The 19,191-nt window shown below is 36.9% G+C and overlaps 1 protein-coding gene across 1 annotated transcript; it reads left to right on the forward strand.

The window, feature by feature from the left end:
* The first annotated feature begins 1,085 nt into the window (after window positions 1-1,085).
* Window positions 1,086-13,083, forward strand: OLR1 (oxidized low density lipoprotein receptor 1). The gene is made up of 6 exons (XM_077871091.1): window positions 1,086-1,255; window positions 4,138-4,239; window positions 5,705-5,950; window positions 9,172-9,311; window positions 9,619-9,734; window positions 10,211-13,083. Exons 1-6 carry the CDS (start codon window positions 1,168-1,170, stop codon window positions 10,353-10,355), a joined length of 837 nt encoding a protein of 278 aa, XP_077727217.1. The 5' UTR covers window positions 1,086-1,167; the 3' UTR covers window positions 10,356-13,083.
* The last annotated feature ends 6,108 nt before the right edge of the window (window positions 13,084-19,191 follow it).

A 19,191-nucleotide genomic window follows, 5' to 3' on the forward strand; every position in this document is an offset into this window, starting at 1 on the left:
TATCCCCTCTTTTATTTATTTATTTTTCCTGGTGTATTTGAAGGCAAATTTCAGATATATCATTTCCCCATAAATACTTCAGAAAATATCTCTAATAGATAAGAATTTTTTAAAAGAGCATATATAACTGCAATGAGATATTTCTTCTCTGGTTAGGAGGCTGTGTGTGTGTGTGGGGGGGTGGGAATAGGTGAGAAGTCTATCAATGAATTCATATAGGCATCCTTATGAGGAACTCCCCAAAGACTCTTTGAGACTCCAGTCAATTATGTGTAAAATGTATCCTTTGATGGGTAATACAATTGTGCTGAATATTACTACTACTAATATTAATAACCATCATTTATTTAGTTCTTATGTTTGAAGTAGAACACTGAGCATTTTCACTCAATATTTCAAATGAATCCCTATAGCAATGTTATCAACAGTATCCAGTGGGCATTCCAATGTCCCAATTTATAGACAAAGAAGTAGGTGCAGCATATTAAGTATTCCCCAAGATTATAGACTAAGTGTACTAGCAAAGGAAAGATTTGAAACTAGCTCCACCTGGCTCCAAATTTCTCTTTCCTGCTATGTTATACTGACACTGTGTGAAAAAGTACTAATTAAGTTCTAAAATTACCCATGTCACAATGGCTGGAGATGAGTCATATAAGACTAACTCCAAAATTTCTAATCTATTGTCAATTTAAACAGTCAAAATTAAAAGGAAAATATGAGATTTATGAAAGCCACAGTATAGAGACAGTCTGCTACAGCGAATGAAATAAAGAAATATGGACACTGGAATTAAGTAATATGGTTTAAAAATGCATAGTCTTGTATAAATTTAGTGTGACTTATTCTTTTGAGTTTGTTTCCTTATCTGAAGAGAGGCTACAAAGCCTCTCCTCTAATGCTCACAGAAAATAGTTTTCCCTTTCATAAAGTATCTAGTGAAACATTCTGAAATACTAGCAGAATCACCACTTTCCCCACCTACAATAGACATAACCCAAGAATTTGCGTCAGACAACTTTCCAGTATGAAGCAAAGCCTCTTCTTCCTCCTACTGATTGAGTCATTCTTCTATTAGATAAGTGTAGCTATTTAAACACTCCAGTAGGAGCTCACAAAATTTTACTTTGGAGAAGTGCTTGACTGCTTCACTTTCTCATTCTTGGAATGAATTTGGAAATGACTTTTGATGACTTCAAGAGCAAGACTATGAAGGATAAACCTGATCAGAAGCCAAATGGAAAGAAAGCTAAAGGTACTAGGAGGGGGTGAACGTGCACAGGGACAGATTTCTAGGATTAGCTAAAAAATGTAAATTAACTGAATATAGGATTAGAAAGCTGAAACACCAGGGGATGGAAAAATATTGTAGAATTAATAACATTTACTTTAAAAAAAAAACAATTCAGATATAATGGTGATGTGATGATGATGATGCCCTGATTGAACTAACTTGGTATGAATGATGACATAGTAGATTCGGATAACTTTTATTGAGCATTTATCATAGGCTACATTCTATGCTATTCACTTTATATGCATTATTTCTCTGAATCTTTACACCTTGAGATTAGGACTATTATAATCTCCCTTTTATAGAGACTAATTGGGGGATCAGGAGAATTAACAAAACCATTAATTTCTATGCAGCTAGTGAGTAGGAGAGCTAGAATTGTATCACAACCTCCCATTTATTAAAAATCCAATCCATCAGAAGGTTAAAGAAATGTTGAATTCACCCAGTATATACGATGCTAATTTTTATAATAGTGTTCTTAGGCATCGCAAAAACTGGATATATTTTGTGAATTATCCCAAGCAGACTAAATGTTGTTCATTTAATAGCATTTTAAAATCTATTATATTTGTTTGATATATGCAGCAAGTTAAACTAATTAAATATAAATTAATTCATAATCCCAATTCTGCAGACAGTCTAAATAAATTGTCCTTTATCTTATATTCATTCTGAGAGAAAGGAACAAAATATAAATAGCGAAAGTCAAACAAGTATTCTCAGGAATGTGAATAAAGAAATTACAGGTCAGGGGTGCTCGACCTGCTCAGTCAGAGGAGCATGTGACTCTTGCATTTCAGGATCATGAGTTCAAGCCCAACGTGGGGTGTAGAGATTACTTAACTAAATAAGACTTAAAAGAAAAAAATCCCAGGTCATATTTCCATAAACAAGATAGAATTTCTCTTGGTAGGGAAAATAAGTGTGAACATGGAATAATTTAACATTTGAGCTGTTAAACTGAACTTGGTATGAAACAGTACTGCCATCTATAGATAGACATCCAAATTCATAGTAGTTTTTGTTCATTCATTCATTCATTCATTCATTCATGCCTTATTCATGTTGTAAATATTGAGTGCCTGAATTTTACTGCAATTATGAAGCTAAATCTCTCAGAATCTGATTAGATCAGTCTACTACTGCAAAGAATCCAACTGCTGTTTTAAAAATAATTATATATATGTATTTTTAAATTTCTTATTTATTTGAGAGAGAGAGAGAGAGAGAGACCAAGACAGTGACAAAGATCAGTAGAGAGCAGGAATGGGAAAGAGAGGGAGAAGCAAGCTCCCCATTGAGTAGGGAGCCTGACAAAGGGCTTGATTCTGATATCCTGACCTGAGCCAAAAGCAGACACTCAACCAACTGAGCCACCCAGCCACTCCAATTCAATTGCTTACTGATCAGAAAATCACTAATGGGAGCAGAGGTTGGATTAATGGTCTCTACCTACCAAAGAAATGGGACCAAAGGTGTCCTATAGAAAATGAGAGCATATGCCTTTCTTTCATAAGTGCAGATACTGTGTTTTTTCTTCTAAAAAATCAGGAATTTCTTCACTCAAGAGCGGCAGATATACATTCATGGTATAGAATGGAAGAAAATACTTGTTGACAGACTTACACAGATATCTACCCCCGAGCTAGGATTAGGCAATTATTTGCAAGAGACACAACTATCTTCTACTTCTCTGTCAACTTGCCACATACACTCTAGGAGCTTAATAACTTTTGAATTTGTGAATGAGCTGTATTTCTTCCTGTTAAAATTTCTATTCTGTCGATCTTTAGAGACTAACAGAAGTTCTTTTGACATAATGAGAACTCTGTGAATATATTTGACTGTTGATTGATTTGGATCATTACACATTTTCACTGGAAATTTTGTGATATAATGCGCCAAGCCATGCAGTTACTGACAGTTGGGTTAAAGACCTATGTTTGGATCTTAACATCTATGTGATCTTATACTATTCACTGAGACTTTGGGTTTCTTTATCTGCATATGGAGGATAATACTACCAGTGCCTTATTTGTTTATTGTACAGGGTGAGGAGTCCACATAGATTATAGAGATATTTTCCTATTGAACCAAAATATCTGTGCTTTTGTAGTGGGAAAGCTGTGAGCTACATGACTTATTTGTTTCTATAATAATGGTGAATTTTACTCCTGTAACAACAATGGCCACAGCTGGTATGAGTATAGGACATGACATTAATATGAGACCAATGAATATTGAAGTTTCATCCCTATTTTTCTTTGGTAATAATTTCAGTTCCAAGATATATAATTTTAGTGGAATTAAAATTAAAAGCACAAAATTATAATTCTTTGAGGCAATCTGTTAATTAACTGATTAAAGCTTATTTGCTTGGTGGCCAACATTCTTTTATGGTATGATACTTATAAAACACACTGTGTGAGACTGTGTGTGTGTGTGTGTGTGTGTGTGTGTGTATACATGCATACACATAGGCTATATTAAAAGTATCAGGCTCTGTCCTCTGTGGATGAAGTTGGTCCAACCAAGCTGGACTGAGAGTTTCTTGGAGAGTCATTATGGGGAGAGTAGATAAAGTATAAGCTTTAAAATCAGAAACTTAACATCACATATCTGGGAGTGAATCCTGGCTCTTAAATCGTGTCAGTCGTATGGCCATGGGTAAATTATTTAACTTCTTTGTATTTTTCATCTATAAATATGGACAATGAATTATTTACAGAGCCCTTAGCAGGACTAGAGGTAAGAAATGCAAAGTACAAGTTTCTAAAGAATTGTTTGATGACCTGCTTACATCTTTTATGTCTTTCTGATTCCATTCTCTGTCACTCTAGGTCTTCATTTTCTTTCTTCTCGGTGGTGGTGCCCTGCTGCTGTGACACTAGGGATCCTTTGCTTGGGATTACTGGTGACTCTTATATTACTGGCAATGCAATGTAAGTACTGGAACAGGGACATGATGAAGGAAAAAGTGAGAACTTACAAACATGGCTTATTAATTGGTTTAATAACAACTACCAACAACCTTGATTTAGATGCATTTTAGGCAAACTTTTTGGAATGAGTGAGAAGATGAATAAGTATATTGTGTTTGTCCCTCAAGTTGACTGGGACATGGAATTAAATTTAGTAATGATGAGTTTTTGTTTTGTTTTGTTGTTATAACTTCATGGAAAAGTCTGTTGAAATCCTAGAATGATGAGAAAGAAAATAATTTGAAGCTACTAAGCCACAAGGTCCCCTGAGAAACCCAAAAGGAAAAGAAACGTTATATAGTTCACATCGAGTTTTAATAGAGATGATTAAATACCAATTTAGAGTTGAGAATCAAAAACAGCATCTTAATAAATAAAACATTTAAAGTAACTGTAATTCAAATTTATAATATAGCCATTTAGAAAAGAATGTTAAGAGAAAAAGAAGTGATAAGAAGGATGTAAGTGGCCAAGAAAGAATGAAAATAGTATTGATCATCCATCTAATCTGCCCATGTATTTAGGTTGTAGATTTGAGTTATGTTGTCTATCTAGAATCTAGATGGTTAAGGCCTTTGAAGTGCTATTGGTTTCTCAGTTATTGGTTAAGATCAACAACCACTTATTTTCTCAATCTGTCAACACTTAGGGTCTTCCCTAATGACTAGGAGAAGTACCCTTGACTCAATGACTGGATGAGTCTTCCTGTGAGAAGAATCACTTTACAACAGGCTCAGATCTGGCCTTCAAGCCGAGGGGACTGTTTTGTACTGAATCATCAAGCTTCTAGAACTGAGACATTTGACCTTTAACTTTAGTTGCCTGTTGGATTTCACAAACTTTATTTCATCTCCACCCTTCCTAAAATGTGCTGTGGGGAAAAACAAAACAAAACCAAAAAAAAAAAAACAACCACCTAAGAAAAAAATGCTTGAAATTGTTGTGACATAGCAACTTAAAATAATTCTGTGGGAGGTGTCTCACAAAAGGGGTGTCACAGTTTTTAAATAAAAATAGGAAGTCTGGAAGGATAGAGAGCAGAGGAATAAAGAGAGAAATAGAGTAAATCATTAAAGACAACTCCTATTAATAGTCACTGAGTCTGGCTGACATCAGTGATGCCATTGATATGCTACTTATCTTATGATTGCTCTTAAACTTGTCTGTAATTATCAATAACAAGTAAAATCCTGTTTTGTTTTATTTTTAATCAAAAGTGTGACAGTTTCTGACATTTAAAAAAATACTGCAGGAATATCAAATAACTTTTAAATGCATAATTTCTGAGTAAATGTGGGTCATGTTCCAGTAGTTTATCTGTTGTCAAAAGAGCTTACTTGATTTAATTCTTCAATTTCCTCAAAATCCAGTGGAGGGATTTTTGTTCGGGATTGGTAATGGAGTTCTTATTTCAGCTATGATTTAGTATCACAGGTGTCTAATCTCCTAAAGCAACAACAAGCAAACCTTACTCACCAGGAAATTATACTGGAGGGACAAATCTTAGCACAGCAGCAGGCAGAAAAAACTTCCCAGGAGTCAGAAAGGGAACTCAAAAAAACAATAGAAACCCTTACCCAGAAGCTTGATGAAAAATCAAAAAAACAGATGGAACTTCATCACCAGAACCTGAATCTCCAAGATGCTCTGAGGAAAGCAGCAAACTTTTCAGGTATGGGGGATGGAAAGTGAAAAGAAGTAGTGGAAACTTCTCTGTTAATCTTACTTCTATTTTAAAAATGACTCTAGGCATGAAATTGGCGTATTGACATATATTCATAATGTTCAACACCAGAATTTTTCTATTTTTGTCACCCTCACCTTTATTTCTGCTAAATTCTTGAGATGCCTGATTTAATTAAGCACACTTTTTGGCAGATTTAAATTTTCTTTGCTTAAAAGAACTTCTTTATTTTTAAAATTCTAGCTTTGAGATTTTTCTGCAAGAGTTTTTCTACCCTTGCTCTTTGCCATGGATTCTTTCTTCTTTCCATTCCAATGTATTTTAATCATTGGTTTCTTTTCCTACGGGGTCTCCTTTGTCCCTGGGAAGCTCTATATTAACATTATTTTATACCACTATTTCTTAGTGTGCAACATGGATTTTAAATTGAATCAATAGAGGTAGGCTGACTTGGAAGTGTTGGGTAGATACTTGAGATAAGAAAGGAATATGAAGGGCCCAGGAATTCAGTTTATATAAGAAGAATTCAGTTGATCTCAGAATCTAGGAGGCAGGTAGAAATAGTAGCATCTATAAGAAGGGGATGGTTGATGTGCACTCTCATGTTATTACATAGTTATCTGTGTCATTTAGTCTTTGTACAACATGTAATCAAATTAAGCATATGCTTTTTATCATGGGATTTAAGGGATGTGAAATGGAATTATTCTCAGAGATGCATTGCTTTGTTGGAGGTGTATGAATGAGTACCCTATTCTCAGCATTAGTAACTAACTGCCACTAATAAACAGAGATTTCTCCGGTTTATTGCTTGAACATCTCATTTAATCTCAACCATGTAATTTATTTGAATAAGGGTTATATAATAACAGTTCACAAATACCCACAGTTCTTTATTTTATAGATGAAAAAAGTTAATAGCCAGAGTGGTTAAATGATGATAATAATGATAGGTAGTTTTTTTATAAAGTTTTGGGAGTTAACAAATTCCTTCAATACTTACAAGGTTATTTAAATTTCCAAAAGAAGCAGAGATTTTTAGATAAACTGATTTTTAGCAAGGGTGAAACCTGTATTTAATGTCTTTATTAAGGATGGAGCAATAGAGGAGATAAAGGAATACACCATCTCCAAAAAAATGTTAAGGAAGGAATCTATCTATTAAGGAGAGGCATGTTTACATAAGCAGACATAGCTACATACCAACCAATGATTTATTCCCCAGATGGGGTGGTAAAACAGGGTTTTTTTTATTCAGCTGTATGACATTAAATCTATGTCAGGACCATCTCCCACAGATTCCAGGCATGGGCAACCAATCAAAAATATTAAGTAATATGTTTTTCACTGGCAATTATCCCAGGTAACATATTCCATTTCTTGACAATGTCAGATAAAGACCAATTAGTAGAGATAGCAAGTAAAGTACTGCTTTTCATCAAGCAGCTTTGAGAAGATTCTCAAAAACATTAATAATAAAATACCACATGGAATAAAATAAACCAGTTTTCTCAAGTTTGAGGCAAGTTTTATCTTTCTTACTAACAAGTCTGTGGTCCATAGTGTATATATGAAGAGAGAGAGAGACTCTGAGAAGTTACAGAACATAGTTTGTAGGAGATAGTCAAGCTAGAAAGGTGCAGAGTCTTCACACTCAGGAACTTTACATTTAGCACTGAAATTCATGCTGGTTGTCAACCTTTGGAGTACAACATTATCATTCAAGTAGCTTTTTTAAAAAAAATGGCAGTATCCAGGTTTACCAGGAGATTCTGTATCAAAAAGTCTTGAAAGCCACCAAAAAAATATTTCCCCAGTTGATTCAAACTCGGAAGTTTGAGAGTTAATGCCATGTTGTGATTAAACGCATGGATGCAAGAGCAAGGCTGCCAAGGTTCTCATTCCCATTTCCTCTATCTGCCAAATGAAGAAAATGAATGAAACTTATTTCATTGTCTTGTTATGAAGATTAAATGAGTTCATGTGTGTAAAGTATTGCCAACAGTTTTTGGCACATAGTAATGTTATATTCATTAAAAAAAAAAAATTAAAAAGGGCCCCAGCCTGGTTCAGTCAGTGGAGCATGAGATTCTTGATCTTGAGGTCGTAAGTTCAAGCTCCACCTTTGGGACTTGGGAGTAAGGTTAACTGAAAAATATTTTTTTAATTAAAAAAAAAAAACACAGGTAATTTGAGTACCACATATGGTTATCTATTGGACAGCACATGTCTAGAAACAGGAAGCACGATATTTGAGCCAAAATTCATTATTTGAAAACCTAAAGTTTTAAAATAACAAAAACATACTTCTTTTTTAAAGATTTTATTTCTCCATTTAAAAGATTTATTTATTATTTTAGAGAAAGTGTGCAGTAATGAGAGAAGGCAGTGGGGGGTAAGGCAGAGGGAGAGAGAATCCTGAAGCAAACTCCCCACTGAGCAAGGAGCCCAAGGGGCTCCATCCCAGGACCCTGAGATCATGACCTGAACCAAAATTAAGAGTAGGTCACTTAACTGACTGAGCCATCCAGGGGCCCCAGATTTTATTTATAAGTAATTCTATACCCAGTGTGGGGTTCAAACATACAACCCCAAGATTAAGAGTCACATAGTCCACTGACTGAGCCAACCTGGCACCCCAAGCATACTTTTTAATTGCAGTGTGGCTATGACATATCAATTCCCTGAGCTCTTACTTCCATTATTCCAAATGTGATTTTAAAATTTAGATCAGATTCTGAAGTTACAGGGATCCCTGGGTGGTGCAGTGGTTTGGCGCCTGCCTTTGGCCCAGGGCGCGATCCTGGAGATCCGGGATCGAATCCCACGTCGGGCTCCTGATGCATGGAGCCTGCTTCTCCCTCTGCCTGTGTCTCTGCCTCTCTCTCTCTCTCTCTCTCTCTGTGTGACTATCATAAATAAATAAATAAATAAACAAATAAATAAATAAATAAATAAATATTTTAAAAAAAGATTCTGAAGTTACATCTCAGCTCAAGTTTTGTTTTTAACTTAGTTTACTAAAATAAGAATACCTTAAGAGAAATAAAGACTATAGGTCTATGGGCATCTTTGAAGAGTCTGAATATAATTCTAATTAAGAAGAGATGATATGCATGTCACAGTCCTGAGCGGAGAATTGTCTTAAGAATTGTAGAAATATTTTTATGCAAGCCTCAATCACTGATTAAATATGCTATACTTTCTAGGTCATTGTCCCCAGGACTGGCTCTGGCATGAAGAAAACTGTTACCTATTTTCCTCTGGCCCATTTAATTGGGAAAAAAGCCAGGAGAACTGCTTGTCTTTGGATGCCCAGATGCTGATAATTAATAGCACAGAGGATCTGGTGAGTTTTTATGGTTGTATTTAAGGCTGGAGTAGTGCCTTATAGGGAAATTAATCAGGTTTGCATCCTTGGTAGAGGAGTACATGTTTGAGAGTCAGAATACTTATTTTCTAGCCTCATCTGGTTGCCAGTTATGTGCATGACCTTGGGTAGAGAGGTTACATAGTATCTCTAGGCTTCAGTAAACATTTTTGTAAAACCATGGAAAACAAGAGATTTTCTCTTTCAGTTCTTTAGTTTTCTGAATCTAGTCTAAAACAATCACCTGGACTTTATCATCACTTTAGATAAACATTCCTCCCCACAGGAATTCATCCAGCAAGCAAGTGCCCATTCCAATTTCCCATTCTGGATGGGGTTGTCTCTGAGGAAACCCAGCAGCTCATGGCTCTGGGAGGACGGCTCTCCTTTGATGCCTCACTTGTAAGTTTCTATGCTCGCGAAGTTGCCTCCACATTTTATTTTATTTTTTAAAGATTTTATTTATTTATTCATGAGAGACACAGAGAGAGAGAGAGGCAGAGACACAGGCAGAGGGAGAAGCAGGCTCCATGCAGGGAGCCTGATGTGGGACTCGATCCCAGGTCTCCAGGATCACACCCTGGGCTGAAGGCGGCGCTAAACCGCTGAGCCACCTGGGCTGCCCCGCCTTCACATTTTAGTACAAAGTCCTCTTGTTGCCAGGGAGAAGCTTGGGGAACTTCTGAACATCTCCTTCTCCACCTCTGTCACACAGAGACTTGCCCATGTAGCCATTCAGACCTTCTCTGGAATTTTCCTTCCACTTTTATTACTGGTTTGAAACTTTAAGACAATGTTAAATTTCTGACACAAGGTGGCAGTAAATCAGTAAAAACTTCCCCCCTCCCCCCCTCCTTTTTCCCCTTCCCCACTTGCAGGTTTAGACTCCAGGGTCCTGTTTCCCACGTCTATCCTTCAGGCAGCTGTGCGTATTTACAAAGAGGAGCTGTTTTTGCTGACAACTGCATTTTAAGTGCGTTCACTATATGTCAGAAGAAAGCGAATCTATTGAGAGCACCATGAAGCCAAAGACTGTGGAAGAAGAGAAGAGGGAGAGTTCTCTTCTGGAATTTAAGTTGTTTTTCGTCACTAGGTGCAAACCATGAGAGCCCTGAAAACTGCGTGTTGTTAGTTGACTGCAGAACTTCTTAGCAGAGAGCCTGGGCTTCCAGCTGCCTGGCACCTTGATAGCAGAAATTTGGATTCTGTCTGTCTCTGTTTTTCACCTAGGCTGTCCCAAGTTTCCCTGCCAGCCCTTCAATCCCTGTTGCCTTTTTTAGTTTAAAGCCTTACTCTTCTGTAAGTCTTAGGAGCCCTTTGTACTCAATCCTCTACCTCAGTACCACCTTCCCCTCACCCTCCTAAACCACATAGGAGATTGAAGGAACTTGGAGAACTGGCCCAACCGCAGGCAGAGGGAGGAAAAGGGGAAATATGCATGCCAACAGAGCCCATGAAGGAACAGAAAAGGGGAAAGGCCATACTGGGATCCAGAAACTTGTGTTCTCAATGTTAAAAGCTACCCTTTGTTGGTCTTTTAAATTGTGATCTTTCTCCAGATTACACGTGTGCACACACAACACACCCACCCATGCCACATCATCACATTTTGGGGCAACAGGGATGTCCCAGGAGGTAGTTACAAACTGAATGATCTTGCCAGTCAATTAATCACAATTCATTATTAGTTTCAGAATCTGTATTTCTTCACCCTTTCTCTATCAAAGGACAGCTTCAATGCCTTAGCCCTTCAGAATAGTATTTGTTAGAATCACGGGCCTGAGGCAAAAATAGCTTTTTGTTTGTTTGTTTAACTGAAATACACACCATTTGTAGATTTCTTCTCAACTCTGTTGTGCTGTGCTAATGTGGAAACATACAGGGACAAAATATGAAAGCATTCAGTTAAAGAACAAACTGAGCCAGGTATGGAAATAAAGATGAATAGAAACAGATGGAATTAGAAGCATTCCCTTATTTCCAGTATTTCTACTCCCTACCTCCCTTCACAGGTTATTCTACTTTAAAGGAAGCCTTTATATTTTGTTGCACATAATCTAGCACAGACTTTTTTGTTTTAAAGAGAAACCTGTTTTGTTCCTAGGAAGACAAAGAGATTTTCTTTTATTAACATGTTCATTGAGGTTTAATCAGCATATAACAAACTGAACCTATTTAAAGTACACAGTAGTTAAGTTTTCATATATATGAACATGTCCTCTTGAAATCACTACCACAATTAGGATAGTGAACATTTCCATCATCTCTCTGACTTTCATCTTGCCCCCCCCCACCCCCATGCTTTCTCCTTGGACAACCACCAATCTGCTTTCGGTTTGCGTTTTGTAGCATTTTACCTGAATGAAGTCAAACAGTATGCCTTTTTGTTTATTTTTGGTCTTAGCATAATCATTTTGAGATTCATCCATCTTCTTGCTTGCATCAATTGTTTCATTCCTTTTAAATGTTGAGTATTATTCCATTGTATGAATATACCCAATTTTGTTGATAAATTACCTGTTGATAACCATTTGGTTCTTTTCAGTATTTGTCTATCACAAATAAAGGTGCTAGAAACATTTGAGCGCAAGTCTTTGTATATACATGGCATTTCTGTTGGGTAAATGCTTAGGAGTTTAATGTCAGGATCACTCAATAGGTGTATGTTCAGCTATTTGAGAAATTGTCAAACTATTTTCCAAAGTTTTTCCATTTGATATTTCTACCAGCAGAGTATGAATGTTCCAATCCCACCTATCCTTTCTAACACTTGGTATGGTCAGTCTTGTAATTATAACCATTATCATAGGTGTATGGTGGTATATTGCTGTGGTTTAACTTGCATTTCGTAAGTGAAAAAATAATCTTGAGGTCTTTTTACCTACTTCTATTGCTTATATACTATCTACATATTTTCCTTGATAACGTAATGTACAACTCTTCTGAGAAGTTTTGAGTTGTATGTTTTTTATTGTTACATTTTGAGAGCCCTTTGTATATGTCGGGTAAAAGTCCTTTATCAGATGTCCTTTGATCTTTTTTGTTTTTGTTTTTCAGTTTATGGTTTGACTTTTCATTCTCTGGAAAAGCAGTTTTAAATTTTGATAAAAGCCATTTTCGTGTTTTTAACTGGTGTTCCTAAGAACTTGTTGCCAAACTCAAAGTCACAAAATTTTCTCCTGTATTTTCTTATAGATATTTTATATTTCCAGGTTTTACATGGCATGGAAATCTAGAACTTATTTTGGGTTATGTATTTGTTTTTCAGTCATGTATTAGTCTAAGTCATGTATTAAAGTTCTCTCTCTCTTTATTGTTGTACTTATTTTGCATATGGATATTCAATTGATTTAGCAACATTTGTTGAAAAGACTATCCTTTCTTCACTACATTACTTTTGCACTTTTGTCAACAATCAGTTACCCAAACATGCATGGGCCTATTTCTGTCTCTATATTCTGTTCCATTGATCTCCTTATATATTTTTACAATACGACTATGAATGTTGCAGTTTCTCAAAATCATGCAGTGATAATTCTTCAACGTTGTTCTTTTCCAAGTTTGGTTAATCTATGTCTTTGTATTTCCATGTTAACTTTTGAATCAGCTTATTAACTTCTAAAAACAAACGAGCGAACTGTTGAAATTTTAAATGTGATTATATTGAAACTTTTAGAAAAAATTGGGCAAAATTGTAATTTAAAAAATACTGATTTGTTCAACTAATAAACAAGATATATCTCTCCATTTACTGAAGTGTTCTTTCATTTCTCTAAACAATATTTTATCATTTTCTTTATATAGGTGTTTCAAATAATTTTTTTAGATTATCACAATATATTTCATATGTTTTATTCTATTGGAGATGGTATTGTTATCATTTGTAATTTTAATCTCCAAATGTCTCTTGATGGTATATAGAATTATAATAATTTTTTATAATAACCTTAAATCCTGAAACACTTACTTTTTCTAGTACTTTGTTTATGTGTGTGTGTGTGTATTCCATTGGATTTTTTACACAGATAATCATGTCATCTGCAAATAAAAACACTTTTATTTTTTCCTTTCTGGATAATTTTTATTTCTTTTCCTTGCTAGATTTCATAGACTAGATAGACCCTCTAGTAAACAATAAAAGAAAGTGGCAAGAGTGAAAGTCCTTATTTTTTCTTGATCTTGGAAGAAATATTTTGTTATTATCATTTTAATATCTCAAGGATTTGTATCAATGCAATTTCTCTCATTCTTGACATTGTTAATTTTTGTCTTCTTTTCCTAATTAGTTTGGTTTAGAAGAAAAAGTTCATTTTTCTTCTTGTGAAACTTTTTTCATTGAATTTACTTTTTTTTATAAAAAATAATCTATCGCCTGTTTTCTATTATTAATTTCTGCTTCAATTGATATATCTTTTTCTTTCTTCTCCTTAATTATATTTTAATGTCTTCTTCTTTTTCTAGTTTCTTAAGATGAAAGCTCAGTTCAGGGGCACCTGGGTGGCTCAGTTTGTTAAGCATTTGCCTTTGGCTCAGGTCATGATCTCAGAGTCTTGGGATCAAGCCCCACAATGGGCTTCCTGCTCAGAAGCCTGCTTCTCCTCCCTCTGCCTGCTTCTCTCCTTGCCTGTGCTTTCCATCTCTCTGTCAAATGAATAAATAAAAGTCTTTTAAAAAAAGATGAAAACTCAGTTCATTGATTTCAGATTTTTTTTTAAATGCACTCATATTGTGTTATACATTTCCCTTTAAGCGCTAACTGTAATGGTATACAACAAATTCTGATTTTTTTTCCATATTCATTCAGTGCAAAATATTTCCTAATTTCCCTTTAATTTCTGCTATTTCATAACCGCCTTGGGAGCTTCTTATTCCTGTGTGAAATCTGAAACTGCTCCCTCTTTCTTACTCAAAGAGCAAGAAAGCCATTTCTTGCAAAGAGAGACAGGCTACTCCAGATTGGGAGGTGGCAGGTTTAATAAGCAAAGGGAATTTAGAGACAAGGTTTGTCTCAGGTATCAACAAGACTAGTTAATCCCCTACACACCTTCCAAATGTTAAAAAATTTCTACAGAAGCCTTAACTGGGCTCAATCATGAACACCAGGCAGATATTCTCATTACCACAGCACTATGTCAAGACTATGTCCTTGGAGCAGCTCCTGGTAGTAGGAAAGGCTGACAGAACCCATATTTGGAAGACAGGGGAGGGAACAAGGAACCTCTGACTCCTGGTCCAGCTCATAGGTCAATTGAAGGTCATGTCTTTTTTGATGACCTTCCCCAAAACTCTACCCATCATAACTGGTTCTTAAAATCTCATGTACCCCTTCTTCTGCAATGTGCCATGAGTGGTCAGTATGGAGGTGACTCTTTGGGTAGGTATCTGGCTGCACTGGAGGCAGATACCACAGCAGTAATATAGGTATATGTAAGAGAAAACATAGATTCAAACAATGATTCAAAAAAAAAAAATCAGTGACACATTTTTTTTTCTACCAAGAGACCCATGATCCCAACCACTGATTAACTCATTTTGTTAAAAAATTACCTGTTGATAACCATTTGGTTGTTTTCAGTATTTGTCTATCACAAATAAAGGTGCTAGAAACATTTGAGCGCAAGTCTTTGTATATACATGGCATTTCTGTTGGGTAGAAAAGCCTTAACTGGGCTCAACCATGCACACCAGGCAGATATTCTCATTACCACAGCACTATGTCAAGACTATGTCCTTGGAGCAGCTCCTGGTAGTAGGAAAGGCAGACAGAACCCATATTTGAAAGACAGGGGAGGGAACAAGGAACCTCTGACTCCTGGTCCAGCTCATAGGTCAATTGAAGGTCCCTTAGGGCATTTATTTGTGTTATTCTATCATTTAATAAAGATGATACATTCTCAGATTTATTAAGTATGAACACATAACTTTCTGGGTGGATAACACCACAGGTGCCTCCTTGAGAGACAGTAATAATGTCTAAGGCCATTCTATTTCTGAAGACTCTCATTAGAGTTATTTCAGCATTCAGTAAGGACAGGTTGTGTTGACTATCATTTAAGGCTTGATGGGTGAATTTAGTAAGAGCTTCTTTTTGTGATGTAACATCCTCTAAACCAATGGGAAGCAAAGATAGTAGCCAAATAATGAACCAGTAGAAGACAGAATGTGCTCACCTGGCCTTGAGAAGAAAGTTGGCAGTTTTAGGAGCTGACATGTTTGTACATACCTCTGGGTGAAGCAGCGTTGTCAGGCATAAGGAGATGGACTAGAGACAGGATATGCCAGACTAGTACCCTATCTTTTCTCTTTCAATGATGCATGTTCCATTCCATGTATATATTTCAATAGGTCCATCTTGTATCGGGACAACAGAATTTCAGCAGAGATTGAATAGTTTCCCCTCACCCAGAAGGTGCAAAGTAATTCATCCATCTTGGGAGGATGTCTCATTGCAAATTCCAGTAGATATCTTTTTGGACTTTTTGCCCTCAGCAGCATGGAACATTAATCTTTAGTAAGAATCAGGTCAATGACTGTTTCCCAAGACTTCCATACTTTTCTGGGATTTGTGCCTCAGCCAGGGCCCCTAGTCTGGCATATGGAGTGACAGACCCTAGTCGTTGATCATTCAAATGTATTAAAGTCTAGGGTGGTACATTAGCCCACCCAGTCAAAGTGATTTTATCTGGTAATAATTTAATTTGCTGTTTTGATATTTCATTTTTCCTTTCTACCAACCCTGCTGCTTGCCATTTACAGAGGAGATGGAACATCCAATATAAATTCTTTTTGCCCAGTGTTATACATCATGAACTTTGGAATGTGACTCCTCACTACTGTCTATTCATGGTACTCAGCTTCTCTCATCCCCTAATTGTTGCAGCCTGGTTTGCCCAGTGGCAGGGGAAAGCTTGGGTTAGGTCAGACTCAGTGTCCACACAAACCACGGCATATTTAGAACCCTCACTTAGAGAAAGGGAGACAATGTAATCAATTTTTCAATCCCTATTGACTGAGAACTTTAGTGGATGGTCCCAGATTCTTTTGGCAGTTGTCCTGGGCAGTAACAGGATATGCTGTTACTTGATTAACCAAGTCACTACACTTCAAGGGCAATCCAGCATCCTTGACAATATGCTCTCCCACCCAGGCACTGTGGTGGTCACTCTTTCTATGCTCTATCTGCTCCAGCTATTGAAGGGTAAGTAGATAGGGTTGGTAACTGAGCTAGAGTATCAGCTTTCTGACTTCCATGGGTGTCAGTGATTTGTGAGCTGGGGCAGAGAAGACAGTGAAGAGTACCTCAGGCTCTTGCAGATGGACCCAAATGTCTTTTACATATCCTGCCTCCACAAGGGCTTATTTATGATCATTCATCCCCTAGCTTCCCATTGTCCAAGCCATAGGATTATTCCCTCTGGAACAGCCCAACTGTCAGTGCACAGGGATAATGACCAGGACTCATGAGTGATTATCAGACAGACTGCTTTGAGCTCAACCCACTGGTTACTGCACTGGTGGCTGCATGAGAGTCTACCTGGAGGAACACTGTGTGCATCATTAGGAGCTGTTGCTCTAGGAGTATATTGGGTTTCTACCCCCTTCCAGAGCTGGAACCAAAATCCTGGGAATACTCTCCCTATTTTGGGTCTCTGCCATAGTGCTCAACCCATCCCTTCTGGAGTTATACACACATGTAACTCAAATGGTAGCCCTGCTTGAGAGACACCCAGAACTTTAATCTACTTAACTAGAACTTTGGCTTTTTGCTCTGATCCTTAGTCCCATATACACCCTTTCTTTATGAGGCAGCATAAGGAATGGAGGCACTGAGCCAGGTAGAGAATAAAAGTCTTCCAAAACCCCATAATCCCTAGAGAGGGTTGAACCTTATTAATGACAGCTTTTGGGGCAACATGGGTTTTATCTGACCAAACAACATCTAAAACCTGACAGCAGTGCCTGGGCCTTGAATTTTCTATAAGTCCATTACCCATCTTCTCCTTTACAGATACTCCAGGAAAATCTGCAGAGTGTCCTGCAGCAGAGGCAAGTCTTCCCATGTTAACATTGTATCATCAATGTAAGGGGCTCATCTTACTGATATGGGGAAGGAGAACAGGGACAGGCTCCAGCTACTATCCCATGACACAGTGGGGATGTGCAGGCAGCTTCGGGGGAACACTTGAAAGGTTCATCACTGTCCCTCACACATGAAGGCAAATTGATCTTAGTTATCAGAAACGTGTGCTTGTCAAAGTCTTTTTAATGAATCACCCTGAATACAAAATGCTTTCCCAGGATTTTTTAAAAATTTATTTTATTTTTTTGCCAAAGCATCAGAGTAAAACAGTAACTGTTTGAAAATGACAAAAGACTTAAAGATGGCTATGGCTAAAGATTTGATGAAAGTTCATCATAATGAAATTGACAAGGAATTTGGTTATTTCTATGACATACATTTAAAAATTGTGGTTGGTAACATTATACCAGGAGATATCAGATATTAGGAATTTTTTACAAATGTACCCTCAAGAAAGTTTAGCATCACTTTTCAATGCTTCTCATGAAATTTAACATAGACAAAAAGTTACATAGTTGTTAAAAAAAACTTAGCTCTTTTAATAGAGAAGAAAAAAAGAAAAAAGAAGACTCAGTTTCTTAAGTAATAAAAAACCTGATAAAGACAAAACATGGAATCTTTATTTTCAAGGCAGATCATATTAAACGTAAAGGAAAATCTTCATTTATAATTTCATATTCAGAGAAGACCGATAATAAATGAAAACTTTGTCCTCCTACCAGAAAGAAAACCAAATTTTCATTTTCCTATGGTTACTTTTGATATCAAAACTCTTTTTTAAAACAAGCCTTACATAAATCAACTCCAATCTTAACTTGATTATTATTTTCTCAATATTCCTTTTCCAGAAACCTTCCACAACTTTCTAAACCCATTTAGTTGTCATTCCAAAATTCCAGCCATGTGTCGGGTGCCCAGCTTTTCACTGATATTTGTGATCTTTTGGAGGCTATGGACTGGATTTGGGCTAGGGAACTTCTACAGCATTGCATATTTTTAAAAGCCTTTCTCCCTCTTTTTTTTCCCTTCAGTCTCTTTGGGCAATAGTTATCTCCTGGGTGTTTACATTTCAAAGACACGGTAAGATTTACAACTCAAAAGGACACAGAAAGAATGTAAGCTTTCTCTTGGAAGTTTTGGGGTAATTGCCATTTAAAATTTTCTTTGTATAAAGAATCCCAAGTCATGGGGTATCTTATCCTTTCCTTCATCAATCACCATAATAGCCTCCTCTTCATTTTTATCACTTTCCCAGAAATTCACCTCTTAATCAGGCTTTGTCACCAATGCCCGGATCTCAATCAGTAGCAGCCTGCACCCTCCTAGTTTTGCAAAACAGTGGGCTAAGCACTCCAATTGATTATCCTGCTCCCCCACCTTGGCTGCTGGCCCTCAAGCCAGCGGACTAGTGGACACCCACACATCCTCTTTAATGTCAGCTCTAATTTCTAACTCAAGTTGCAGCCTCTAGTTGGGCATTTGAGGCCAGCTGAGCTGCTCACAGTCAAGGCCAGCCCACTGCGGCAACCATAGGTTCCTCCTTCCCTTCTTTGCCAGAGCGTGATATCCACAGTTTCTCCAATAAGCACATTACAGCAGCCAGAGCTTACGGGGTGTCTCTGTAGTCAGGCGGTGGTCCACAACATCTGACATGTGGATAGAAGACCCCACATAGAAGTCAATGGATTCCCTGAGGGTCCCTCTTGCCTGTGGTTTGTTTCTTCAGTCTCCTGGCTAGCTCTACAGTTGTTGGTTTGAAATCTTCTTGGGAGTTTCCTC

Source organism: Canis aureus, chromosome 25 (assembly GCF_053574225.1).
Source record: "Canis aureus isolate CA01 chromosome 25, VMU_Caureus_v.1.0, whole genome shotgun sequence".
NCBI classification, from domain to species: domain Eukaryota; kingdom Metazoa; phylum Chordata; class Mammalia; order Carnivora; family Canidae; genus Canis; species Canis aureus.